Genomic DNA, 13,858 nt, shown 5'->3' on the forward strand with positions numbered 1-13,858 from the left:
TGCCAAGTCAATGGGCCCAGACTACTGAAGCCTGGGTACCCTTGAGCCCATTCTCTGCAACAAGAGAAGCCACCTCAATGAGAAGCCCTCGCACCACAACTAGAGAGCAGACCCCACTTGGCATAGCTAGAGAAAAGTCCACACAGCAGTGGACACTGATCACAGCCAAAAATAAATAAATAAATAAAATTCTAAAAAAAAGAAAATAAAGGCTTTCCTTTAACAAAAGATAAAAATAATAGGAAATGAGGCCAGAGAAATAAGCAAATGATCTAAAGCTGTGCTTCTCAACCTTGACTACATTTGAGAAGTATTGAAAGAAAGAAATTGAAAGTTAGTCACTCAGTCGTGTCCAACTGTTTGCGACCCTGTAGATGGTAGCCCACCAGGCTCCTCTGTCAATGGGATACTCTAAGCAAGAATGTTAGAGTGAGTTGCCATTTCCTCCTCCAGGGGATCTTCCCTACCCAGGGAATGGTCTCGCCAGCATTGCAAGTAGTTTCTTTACCCTCTGGGCCACCAGGAAGGCCCTGAGAAGTACAGAGTTGGCCAAAAGTTCCTTTGGGTTTTTCCATAACATCTCATGGAAAAACCTGAATGAACTTTTTGCCCATTCCAACACCTAGAGAGCTTCTAAAGTTCTAGATGCCATGGCCAATTAACACTGCAGTCACTGGAGGTGCAACCCAGGCATTAGCAATTTTAAAGCTCCCTATGTGATTTTTAATATGCAGCCAAGTTTGAATGCCATTCGGTTAAGACCTTACAGGGTCATTTTAAGGTCACCAGCTTTAAATGAGTGAGATGGGGAACCATTGTGGCACTTTGCAGAGAGGCTTTCCAAGAACTGACTTAATAGAATCACTATGCTTGCTATTTTGAGAACAGACAGGAAGGTACTAATGCCCATCCATCAGAGAATACCAGTTCAGTTCAGTTGCTAAGTCGTGTCCAACTCTTTGTGACCCCATAGACTGCAGCACTCCAGGCTTCGCTGTCCATCACCAACTCCCGGAGTTTACTCAAACTCATGTCCATTGAGTCGGTGATGCCATCCAACCATCTCATCCTCTGTCGTCCCCTTCTCCTCTTGCCTTCAATCTTTCCCAGCATCAGGGTCTTTTCCAATAAGTCAGTTTTTCACGTCAAGTGGCCAAAGTATTGGAGTTTCAGCTTCAGCATCAGCCCTTCCAATGAATATTCAGGACTGCTTCCTTTAGGATGGACTGATTTGATCTTGCAGTCCAAGGGACTCTCACGAGTCTCCTCCAATACCACAGTTCAAAAGCATCAATTCTTTGGCGCTCAGCTTTCTTTATAGTCCAACTCTCATGTCCATACATGACTAAAGGAAAAACCATTAGAGAATACCAGTTCAATCCCTGTAACAAAGCTGTGTTGATTGAACAAGGAAAATGGTTTACTGTGGGGACCTGTGGGGCATTTTAGCAAGAGTCTTAAGAGGAACTTGTTATTGGATTTAGGCTTGTGTTGTATACTTTGTGGGAGGGTTTGAGGAAGTAGGAATTCCCTCTGGAGAGATCAACAACTAAAAATACAAATCTAGTGAAAGGCAAGGGTAAAATTCCACCTTGGCTTATCATATAAAGCTCGTGCTGTATCTGTGGCAGAACAAGTATATAGCAAATTTCTAAAACACCATTTTAAAAATCAAAACTTAACATTTTTGCTCAAAAGACAATGAGTTCCATTATAAAGAAAATATTCTGTGTTAGTTTTCAGTTTAAAAGGAAAAGCACACTTCAATTTCTTCTCTTCACATTTCTTCAGTTCTTATATACATATAAGTTCTTATATACATATAAGAAGACTCTATCCATACTTCTGTTTTCAGAACCATTGATATTTTTCAAGAAAACCATTTTAGTAAGAGAATAAAGCTTTGAGATGGCACTTTTAAACAATTTAATTTTATTATTATCTTTAGACTGTTGTGTCTATGGGTATTTTTAATGGACATGTTTCCTTTTTCATTTTCGTTTACTACTGAAATTTTTAGTCATTTGTGAATAACATTCTTAACTCTCTTTAAAGCTTGAATAAGGTTAACTGAACCTTAGGATAACCATGTCTTAGACTAGCTCCATCTTTTTTTTTTTTTAGACTAGCTCCATCTTAAGTAATAATTCAAGATCACAAGGCCTTACCAGAAATATAAATAAAGAGAACTCCCTACCTTTTGTTTAGTAAGAGCAAAGATTCTGCTTCATCACATTTCCATGGAAAAATGTCTAGTGTGTTGCTTCCATAGAGCAAGAATAAGCCACGCACAGACATGTAATAAACTCGTTATGTTCATCTCCCTAACCTGAACTTATGAGAAACAGTTTTTAAGATGATAATCACATTGAATGAATACTCTAGTAGTATAAATGACAGAAAATATGATTTTTAAAAGGGCTTACTATTTTTTACCCCAAGAGTAGGCAGAAATGAATGATGACTTTTTATTAAAGGGTTAACTTTTTCTCTATCCTATTAGATTTTTATGTGTATCTTCTTTGTAGAGGTATTTTATTTCTTTCCTCAGACTAACCTAATGATTTCAGATATTTTGTATTTCTTGAGAAGAGCCCAACTGTCTGTGGAGCTAATAAGCTCAGGTTATTTCATTAACATTTATAGGGTTTTTTCATTTACCCAAGATATCCTATTCCTCAGTCACTTCTGAGTCACTTATATTATTATTTTATCCATTTTAAGATGCAAGGCAAGTCCAGTTTTATTAATAGTCTCATATCAGTATCATGTCTTAATGATGCGTTTTTATTACATGATTTTCTAGGCTTACCTTGCAAGTTAATTTATTCCTATATCCTGTTTCCTTGTTAAAATGCTATTTTGATTATTTGGTGGAATAATCTCGACCTTTCAGAATTCCCTGTGGGACTTACAGCATTTCTAAGGATTTCTCATCCCTATGGATAAATGAATTAGTAACTCCAGGAGCTTAAACTTTAGGACAAACCTCAAATCGAAAAACATATTGACATTAATAATTTACTGATTTTAAAAGAATACCAAAATGTTGAAATTTCGAGTTTTCTGGTATTTCCATATTTCCTTCTTCTATGCCTTTCCTAAACAAAAGTAAAAGACTATTTATAACTAAGTTTGACCATATTTTCATTTCTGACTTAGTATCCTATGAATGTATTTATTTATTTTTTAGTTTTTATTTATTTTTTAATTTTTAATAAATTTATTTATTTTAATTGGATGCTAATTCCTTTATAATACTGTAGTGGTTTTGCGATACATTGATATGAATCAATTCCACCACGGGTGTACATGTGTTTCCCATCCTGAACCCTCCTCCCACCTCCCTCACCATCCCATCCCTCTGGGTCATCCCAGTGCACCAGCCCTGAGCACCCTGTCTCATGCATTGAACCTGGACTGGCAACCCGTTTCACATATGATAATGTTGCAGGAAGGGGGACCCCTTCCAGGGCCCCGAAACTGGGCTCTTGTCTAACACTCGGAAATGAATTGTCCGAGGAGACACATGCTGACAAAGCAAGAGATTTTATTGGGAAAGGGCACCCGGGTGGAGAGCAGTAGGTAAGGGAACCCAGGAGAACTGCTCTGCCGCGTGGCTCGCAGTCTTGGGTTTTATGGTGATGGGATTAGTTTCCGGGTGGTCTTTGGCCAATCATTCTAATTCAGAGTCTTTCCTGGTGGCGCACGCATCGCTCAGCCAAGATGGATGCTAGCAAGAGGGATTCTGGGAAGTGGACGGACAGGTAGTGTCTCCTCTCGATCTTTCCCGAACTCTTCCGGCTGGTGGTGGCCTATTAGTTCCGTATTCCTTATCAGGATCTCCTGTCATAAAACAACTCATGCAAATGGTTACTATGGTGCCTGGCCAGGGTGGGCGGTTTCAATCAGTGTGCTTCCCCTAACAATAATATACATATTTCAATGCCATTCTCCCAAATCATCTCACCCTCACCCTCTCCCACAGAGTCCAAAAGACTGTTCTATACATCTGTGTCTCTTTTGCTGTCTCGCATATAAGGTTATCATTACCATCATTCTAAATTCCATATATATGTGTTAGTATACTGTATTGGTGTTTTCCTTTCTGGCTTACTTCACTCTGTATAATAGGCTCCAGTTTCATCCACCTCATTAGAACTGATTCACATGGATTCTTTTTAATATTCCATTATGTATATGTACCACAGTTTTCTTATCCATTCATCTGCTAATGGACATCTAGGTTGCTTCCATGTCCTGGCTATAATGTATTTAATAGTAGTTGCTGTGTTAGATATATAGAAGCCATTGCAATACCTGTTAATAAAATATTTTAGAAGCTCTATAGATACAAAAATTTATTAAATTTAAATATTGACATAAGATACACAAAGTAGACTGGAAAGTTTTTAAATGAATATTTTATACTATCTATTTATCACATATCAATTTTTACCATATATGTACATCTAAATATACACATAAATTTTCTTTTTTCTTTCTTTCAAGAACAATTTGATATCAGGAAAAATAACTTTTCCCCATCCACAAATACTATGAAATTCTACCAGAGCATTATGTGCCCATAATTACTCTATAAATATTTTAATACAGTTTCCCTCTTAATCAGTGGTTTCCCTTTCTGTGGTTTCAGTTATTTATGGTCAGCTATGATCTGAAAGTAGTAAATGGATAATTCCAGAAGTAAACAATTCATAATTTTTGAATTGCATGCTGTTCTGAGCAGCATGATGAAATCTCTCACCATCTTGCTCTGTCCTGCCTTGGACGCGAACCATCTCTTTGTTCACTGTATCCTGCCCCTAGTATCATCTTGGTTATCAAGTTGACTATCATGGTATTACAGTGCTTTTGTTCAATAACTCTTACTTTCACTTAATAATGGCCCCCAAACACGAGAGTAGTCATTCTGTTAATTTGGATTATGCCAAATGGAAGCTGTAAAGTATTTCCTTTAAGTGAAAAGCTGAAAATTCTTGACCGAATAAAGTAAAACACCTGTATATTGACATTGCTAAGATCTACAGTAAGAAGGAAATACATGAAATTGTGAACTCCTGGATCCTATTTTTGGGATTGTCTGCTATAGGAATCAAAAGTATTTGCTTTCTTTGGGATTGAAATAGCATCTACATACTGGAATCTATGTATATTTATGGGTTATTTGTATTGGTAGAGATGGCTTTTAAAGGAAAGAGATTAAGAAGGAAAAAGATTAGTTCTAGTTTACTGTTGCATCTCAAACTACAAAAGTTAATGGCCACAGTGCATGATAAATGCTCACCTAATATGGCAAAGCAATTAAATTTGTACAGTAAGATATTTTGAGAGAGAGAGGCCATATTCACATATTTTTATTATAGTATATTGTTGTAATTTTTCTACATAGTTTGCTATTTCTGTGTGCTCTGCCTAATTGATAAACTTTATCATCGGTATGTGCAGGAATAAAACACACTATATATAGGGTTCAGTACTATCTGCCAATTTCAGGCGTTCACTGAGGGTCTTGGAACATATCCCCCATGGCTAAGGGGGGATCTCTGTATATGCTATTATTACATAAAATTTGTTCTGAAGTACTGTTTTAAAAAACGGAAATAAAAAATTCTAGAACTTCTATTTCTAGTTATGGTAGATTAAAATTCGGGACACCCTCTGAGAACAACTAGAAATCTATTCAAAAAGATGTTTCAACCTACTTGAATGCATTGAAGATGTAAAAAGGAAGGGACAGATCAAGTGACCAGTGAGAAGAAAGACCTTGATAACTGAACCTGGCGTTCAGTACCACTTTATATGTCAACATGGAACTGGTAGTTGAGCATCAGGGTATATAACTTTGACAGTCTTGTTAGGCAAGGTAACAAGCTGGAGCCCAGGCTTAGTATACTAAATATGGGTTGGGACACTCTGTAGTTTTGTTTGCAGTGCCTAAAATCTGTAGCTAAGAGATCTGTGTGAACTGCAAGGTGTGGTTCCTCACAGAGTCTCAAACCCAGTTGCAAATACCCTCAATCTCTGAAGTCAGTTTGTGTAATCCTCAAATGTTATTTACTCTTCATGCCCACAGAAACAAACATAAATCTCACTGAAGAAAGGTAATATCTTAGGTCCCAAATTATTTTACCTGTTATTATATACAGTGTCAAGCACTTAGACACCAATGAGATGAGGCCACAGGAAAGAAAAAGCACACTTAAAACTGAAAGCAAACAAAAATCCATCCAGATAAAGCAGTTATCAGACATTGAATTGAAAAGAATTATCTTTAATATGCTCAAAGTTTTTTTAAAAAAAAGCTGAGAATTTGAGCAGATAATGAGAAGTTATAAAAAAGAACTAAATGAAATTTCTAAATTCCAACAATAGAATAATCAAAATTCAGAACTCATCAATGGTTTATCAGCATACTATACACAGCTCATGAGATAAGGGAATTAGTCTTCAGATCAGGAGAAAAAGTGAAGTAAAATATAATAAAATGATTGAAACTACAGAAAAAGAAAAAAAAAAAAGAATAAGCGTGGGAGAGCAGTGAGAATTTTTAGTGTTGTATATTTGGAGTCCCAGAAAAAGAAAAGAAAAGAAAAAGAAAAAGACTGACAGTGTTTATAGAGAGTTTAGCTAAAAGTTTTCAAATTGAAAAGGATACAAAACCATATTTCAAGAAGCCCTATGGGCATGAAAACAATAAAAATGAAAACCATGTGGGGACATCATAGTGAAGTTGCTAAAAATCTATAACAAAGTGAAACATTTTTAAAACAGCGAGAGAAAGGTATAAATCATTGTCAAAGAATGACTGTTAGACTTTTGTAATGGAAACAGTAGAAACCAGAAGAAAATGGAAAGTTATCTCTAGAGTGTTGGGAGAAATCAGCATCAGTCTCTACTCAGTACATGAGCTTTCTATTGTTATATAACTACCACAAACTTAGTTTCTTAAGGCAACTTTTATTTATTATCTCTTAGTTCTGTAGGTTGGAAGTCCATATCCATTGCCTTCCCCCTTATCTGCATCCCCTCTCCAGACTAGGACATTTGTTTACCATTGACAAGGTGTATGTTTAATTTGAGAAGGTTTCACCTGATTATTACATCTCTGATCAGTCAAGTTGAATTTTTAAATGTGTGTAGAAATCTAAATATATAGAAACAAAGTATACTAACAAGACATATTTGAATTTTAACAGCATAGTCATCTCCTAAGGCTCTTCAAAGATAATGATTTTTATCTGAGAACTACAGAATTGCTGCAGTAGTTTCTTAAATTTTACTACTGTTTGAATATTCATTAATTTCCATGGCAATATATCCCATGAGAGTAGATGATAAAGTTCCCTTTTCAGGGATCTATGTGGGATAGATATTATACAGTAGCAACAACTTATTTTCATTCTGTATGTGCATAACAAAACTCCTGATCCTATTTTTGGGATTGTCTGAAATAGGAATCAAAAGTATTTGCTTTCTTTGGGATTGAAATAGCATCTACCTACTGGAATCTATGCATATTTATGGGTTATTTGTATTGGTAGAGATGGCTTTTAAAAATACAAAGAGTTAAATATTCTTAGCATTTGTCCCTAGCTTGTCATATTTATCACTATTGTTTGTCACTTTTGAATAGCACTTAATTTTGCTTTCTAAACTTTATTTGAAAGTCTTTATTCTAAGTGTAGCAATTGTGTCTCCATTTTGATGATTTCTATTTGTCTCTATTGACATATAGTTATCACTTGCTTATTAAAGTTGATGCAACATTTTCAAAATATTTATTTTTAAAAATATTCATACCTTCTCATTGACTTTTGATAACATTTGAAAGTATTCTATAGGCCATATTTTGGGCCAGAAGACCTGATAGAAAACATATTTTTTGAAATCTAGAATCTTAAAAAAATAAAAAATGTTTATTATGTTACTAGTCACCTAACATTCCTTCCCATGTGGAAAGAGCACTTTCAAAATTAAACATAACTTATCATTAGGTAAAATTGCCTTTACCATGTAAAATTTTATAATTTCATTGAGTGACTTACTTTATACTTTTATCTTTTAAATCTACTGCTTACTTTCTGAATTATTTTTTTAAAGGAAGATCTGTGCAGTTTATTACTGTATCCTTGGATAAAAATATCCAGCGGCCAAGGATCCCAGTGTAATAATCATTAATGGGGCAAATCTTAGTTTTCACTGGTGTCTGTAGTAACACCTAAATATCCTCACTAAGCAAATTCAAATCATACCTTTTTGGTTTATCCCTTTTCCAATCTAATGACAATTAAAAGTTACTGTCAACAGTTGCAGAAATAGTCTTAAAGTAGAAGTCAGAATATTTGATTTCAGTCAGTCTCTATGACTTTCTAACTATGTGACCTTGGTTAAGTTAAAAGCTTTCCTAAACCTTCCTTTCTTCCTCTGTAAAACAACAATAATAATACCTTCTCCACATAGCTATTGTAAAAGTTAGATTTATATAACGCCTACTGTATAGGGTCTGTTCCATTAGGTATTCACTACATATTAGTTTTAATTCCACACTATTATTATTAAAACTTCCCCTTCTTTCCCTTTTACTTTTTTCTTCTCTTCCTTCTCCAGAATGTCTTTATGGAAGTTAACTGTTTCTCTCCCTTTTTACTTGAAAAGTAGGTCATATTATTTTGCCTTGTGCCTATAAGGTGATACATTCAATGCTTTGGGAAATAGTAACTCTACAAACATTAGAAGTGAACATTAATGTTAAAAATCATGGATCTGGATTTTTCAAATATTAAATTTTTTAGAAGTAGCTTTTCATGGTTTGGTTTAAAATAGTCTGTAGGAACAATGAAGCCTTCCAGATAATGTAATAGCAGAAAAACTAGCATAAGTATCAGAATAAATTAGAGCTTTGCAATTCTGTAAGCAATGTGGCGGAATGATGCTGTTTCTTTTTTTTTTTTTAAGTTTTTTTTTCTTTTTTTTGATGAAGATAGTTTTTTAAAATCTTTATTGAATTTGTTACAATATTGCTTCTGTTTTATGTTTTGTTTTTTTCCACTGCAAGGCATGTGAGATCTTAACTCCCTGACCAGGGATCGAACCTGCACCCCCCTGCATTGTAAGGTGACATCTTAACCACTGGACTGCCAGGGAAGTCCCAATGCTGTTTCTTAGAAAAATATTTGGAAAATATTCTTAAATTGTTGGTTCTACCTATCAATTTCCAATATGAAAAACACAGTTCTGATTTTTTTTTTTGAGGGGATCAGATAACATCCTTTTCTTCTTCAAATAAAACTTTACATAGGGAAATGTGACAAGGTGATTCCCATTGAGCACTGTCTACCCTTTTAAACATATGATCACCTTCAAGAGTCTACTGAAAAGCTGTGTTTTTGTTTTTCAGTTACCGAATGTGACTTTGAAACAGATAGCTGTGGTTGGTTTGAAGCAGCCTATGGTGATGATTTTGAGTGGACCTGGAGCTCTAGAAGTAACCTCTCTGCTGAATTTGAGGGTCAGGCTCCACCTCGGGATCACACTCACAACACATCTCAAGGTAAGATGCCTGCAGAGGTTCTCCGAACCTACACACTTTCCCCAGCTAATGATGGTTTGACCTAATGATTCATCAGCTTAATGATCGTGTGAAAGAGATCACATTCAATAGAAACTATATATCACGTTTCGAATTTTGACCATTTCTGGGATAATGATACACTTGTGATGCTCTCTCCTGATGCTGGGAAGAGGCAGAGATGTGGCTCCCAGGCAGCCACGTGATCACCATGATGGATAATTGATACAGTTACAGCTGTTCTGTTTTTCACTTCCAGTGAAAAATGAATAAACAATGAATAAACAGTCATTTATTCATTCAATAAATGACATGCAATATTCAACACTGTAGTATGAAATAGACTTTGTGTTAGATGATTTTGTCTAACTGTGGGCTAATGTAAGTGTTCTAAGCATGGTTAAAGGAGGTAAGGCCAAACTGTGATGTTCAGTAGGTCAGGTGTATTAAATGCCTTTTGAACCTCAATATTTTCTTTTTTTAAAAAACTTTTTATTTGCATAGGGTTGATTTACAGTGTTGTGTTAGTTACAGGAGTACAGCAAAGTGAATCATTTATACATATATCTGATGTATATAATTTAAAATACATGTATTTAAGAAAACTTCAGTTTACATTGGAGTATGGCCAATTAATAGCGTTGTGATAGTTTCAGGTGGACTGCAAAAGGACTCAGCCATACATCTACATGTATCCATTCTTCCCCCAAACACCCCTCCTATCCAGGCTGCCACGTGACACCAAGCAGAGTTCCCTGTGCTGTATACACTAGGTCCCTGTTGGTTATCCATTTTAAACATAGCAGAGTATATATGTCTATAGCCACTCTTTTTTTAGTTTCTTTCCCCATATAGGCCACTACAGAGTATTGAGTAGAGTTCCCTGTGCTATGACTTGGATATTTTTAACTTACGATGTGCTTATGAGACATAACTTCATCTTAAGTCAAGGGAGATCTGTATTTCAGTTTACGTTTGCTCAAGTCTGAGAAGAAAAAGAGAAGCAGTAAAGTTCTATGATACTACAACATAGGACAGTGTGGAGTAGGAAATGGCAACCCACTCCCATATTCTTGTCTGGGAAATCCCATGGACAGAGAAGCCTGGCGGGCTACAGTCCAGGGGGTCAACAAAGTGTTGGACACAACCAAGCAACTAAATAATAATAGAACAGCTGAATATTATCTATTGTACTTATGTTGTCAAAAAAGAAATGCTCCTTTACGGGTTTTGGGGATGGAGTATAGACATATTCTTGGCTGAGTTAATGGAAACTACCTGTTGTTTTTGGCATCATTTTGGCCCAGCTCTAGATAATAGTTGAGTACTCATAAAAGCAAATTTGCTAACAATCACTTTTATTGATTTTTAATTGTTGTATAGTCTTCAGTGTAGGGGTTACAGATGTCTCATTTTAGAATTTAGTAGGTTAAGTTATGATTTCTTCTTATTTTCCAATAGGGCACTTTATGTTCATTCTGAAGAAAAGCAACAGCTTATCACAAATTGCTAAACTCCAGAGCCCAACTTTCAGCCAGACAGGACCAGGATGCACTCTTTCCTTCTGGTAAATATTGAAAACAATGGTCAATTACTCTAGCAGCCTGGCAGTTGCAAGCATATACTTGCATATACTTGATACTGTCATTTTTCCTATAATTTGGCTTTATTTTAAAAATAGCTATTGCATTAGATCCATACATTTAGCATTTTACTTAGGAGCATGTTATCAGTATTTATAATGTTCTTTCTTAAAATAAAAGGGACTCTTCCTCCAACAGTGGATTATAATTTAATTAACACTGCTTCCTGAATTCTGGACTGAACTCCTTGAGAGAGGTTCCCAGGGTCCTGAGAGTCAGAGTATGCACCTGAGCAGATAAGCTCTTTCAAATGGGTGGCCACAATAGTAAATAAAGGCGTCTATTGTGAGAACTCATTTTTGATTGACTGTTGACTGAGTAAAAGTCACACAATTAGTCTTTTCCAGAAATTATTTCCATTTCTTGTGTTTGTTCTCTTTCAGGTTTTATAACTATGGCCTATCAGTGGGGGCAGCTGAGTTACAGCTACACATGGAAAATTCCAGCGAGTCCACGGTACTCTGGAGAGTATTGTATAACCAGGGTAACCAGTGGTCACAGGCAGTTGTTCAGCTTGGACGTGTTACTCAGCCCTTCCATTTGTTGCTACATAAAGTCAGTCTTGGCATTTATGTTGGTGTCTCAGCTATTGATGATATCAGATTTGAAAACTGTATTCTTCCACCCCCCTCGAAGAGCTGCAAAGGGCCAGATCATTTCTGGTGTCTGCACACTAGGGCTTGTGTAAAAAAACTTCAGTTGTGTGATCTGGTGGATGACTGTGGTGATTATACTGATGAGGTCGATTGTGGTAAGTATTTTTCTTTCTGGTCCCTCTTACTCATTTTTAAAGAATTTATTTAATTGAAAGATAATTGCTTTACAATATTGTGCTGGTGGTGGTAGTTTATTTGCTAAGTAATGTCTGACTTTGTGGGCCCATGGGTTGTAGCCTGCCAAGCTCCTCTGTCCATGGGATTTTCCAGGCAAGAATACTGGAGTGGGTTGCCATTTCCTTCTCCAGGGGATCTTCCTGACCCAGGGATCAAACCTGTGTATCCTTCATTTTAAGCAGATTATTTACCGACTGAGCCACCAGGGGGGAAGCCCCACGATATTGTGTTGGTTTCTGCCATACACTGACATGAATCAGCCATAGGTATACATTTTGATGGTGGTGATCTTGATCAGTTCATTGTTTTCCTAGTCCATCAAGACAAAGGCCCTAAGCATTGTTCCAAAGTTGAATGAATGTTTTGTGTGATTAATTAGTCAGCCATCAGTATTTATTATGTAGATTTATGAACTAGATACTAGAGATACAGTGATGAGCACAGTTACACGGAGTCCCTGACCCCATGGAGCTTACAGTCTCATTGAGGGGATAGATATTATTCACATATTTAAAAAATAAATGTAAAATGACAGGAGCTTTGACAGGACTTACAAATGCTGTGACTTTATATAAGTACGGCTTTGGACTTTCTAGAGATGGTGACTTAACTGAGATCTGAAAAATAGTAAGTAAATGAAGATGTGCAAAACCTGATGCATGACCACACAGCAGCTGCAAGATACCCAGTATGGCTGCAGCAAGGCATTGAGGGAGACCTTGGATGCAACATAAAGATGGAGATGAAGGGGGAGGCCAGATTATCACATCTTTGTAGACCATTTTAAGGAAGTTTTTCCCCATTTGAAGGTTTTTAAGAAGGAAGGTAATATAATAAAGTTGATTTAAAAATTTAAGATTTAAAAATGTCACTGTGGATACAGTGTAATGAGTGGATTAGAGGAAAGTGGATCATATTTATTAGGAGTGTGTAGCAGCAGTTCCCAAGAGAGGGGATGGCAGCCTCTCTCCAGTGACAGTGGTGGAGATGCAGGGACTAAAGTTTGGGGGAGGGACCTTTAGGAAGGACATTTGATGATGTCTTAGATATAGGGAGCAGAGAGTGAGATGTTCAAGTCCTGAATTTCTGATTTAATTTACCAAAAAGTTGATGGTATCTGATCATTGCGTACCTCTTGCAGTTTAATAAACCTGGTTCCTGGTAGTGCTGGGTGCATTCATTTATGAAAATGAATCACAAGCTAAGAGAGGTTTTTCTTTTTTAATTACCAAAATCTATCAAGGAAAGTTTGCATCTTTCTTTGTCCAGAAATAGCAACAATCCTTAAAATTCAGTCTATGTGCCTATTAAATTGGCAGGCTTATCATAAACCAAAGGAAAGCCATCAAATACTTGGAACATCATAGGAAACATTACATTGAGAAATTTCCATATAAATCATTGTGGAGAACTTTGCACATATGTGGTGTTTAATGCAGTCAGGCACATTAAAGTCAGAATTGCCATGCAGCTTGTTACACAACTAATAACTTTAGTGCGTATAAATGAAATTGATGATTTCGACCAATGGCTGTTACAAGAAGCATTGCTTGTCCTAAAGGTAATTTATTTTTGCAAATTTAGAAAGCTTTTTCATCTTTTTCACTCACTTCAAATCCTACTCCTTGAAAGATGTTGAAATATTACTAAAGATAAGCAAATTATCCTTCAAACTTCACAGTATTAACTGAGTAGAATAGGATTTTGGAAGTATGGCTATAATATCCAAATATTTCTTCTGACTAAATATTAATGAGAGGAAACAATAGTGACTATCACTTTCTCTCATA

At 36.0% G+C, this 13,858-nt stretch overlaps 1 protein-coding gene across 1 annotated transcript in view; it reads left to right on the forward strand.

Moving 5' to 3' along the window:
* Positions 1-13,858, forward strand: part of MALRD1 (MAM and LDL receptor class A domain containing 1) — a 515,151-nt gene that overhangs the window by 104,616 nt on the left and 396,677 nt on the right. The window contains exons 15-17 of the mRNA XM_043884605.1: positions 9,422-9,574; positions 11,054-11,159; positions 11,619-11,986. Coding sequence (XP_043740540.1) covers positions 9,422-9,574; positions 11,054-11,159; positions 11,619-11,986 — 627 coding nt within the window. The remainder of the gene's footprint in view (positions 1-9,421; positions 9,575-11,053; positions 11,160-11,618; positions 11,987-13,858) is intronic.

This window comes from Cervus elaphus, chromosome 23, assembly GCF_910594005.1.
Source record: "Cervus elaphus chromosome 23, mCerEla1.1, whole genome shotgun sequence".
In the NCBI taxonomy this organism is placed as follows: domain Eukaryota; kingdom Metazoa; phylum Chordata; class Mammalia; order Artiodactyla; family Cervidae; genus Cervus; species Cervus elaphus.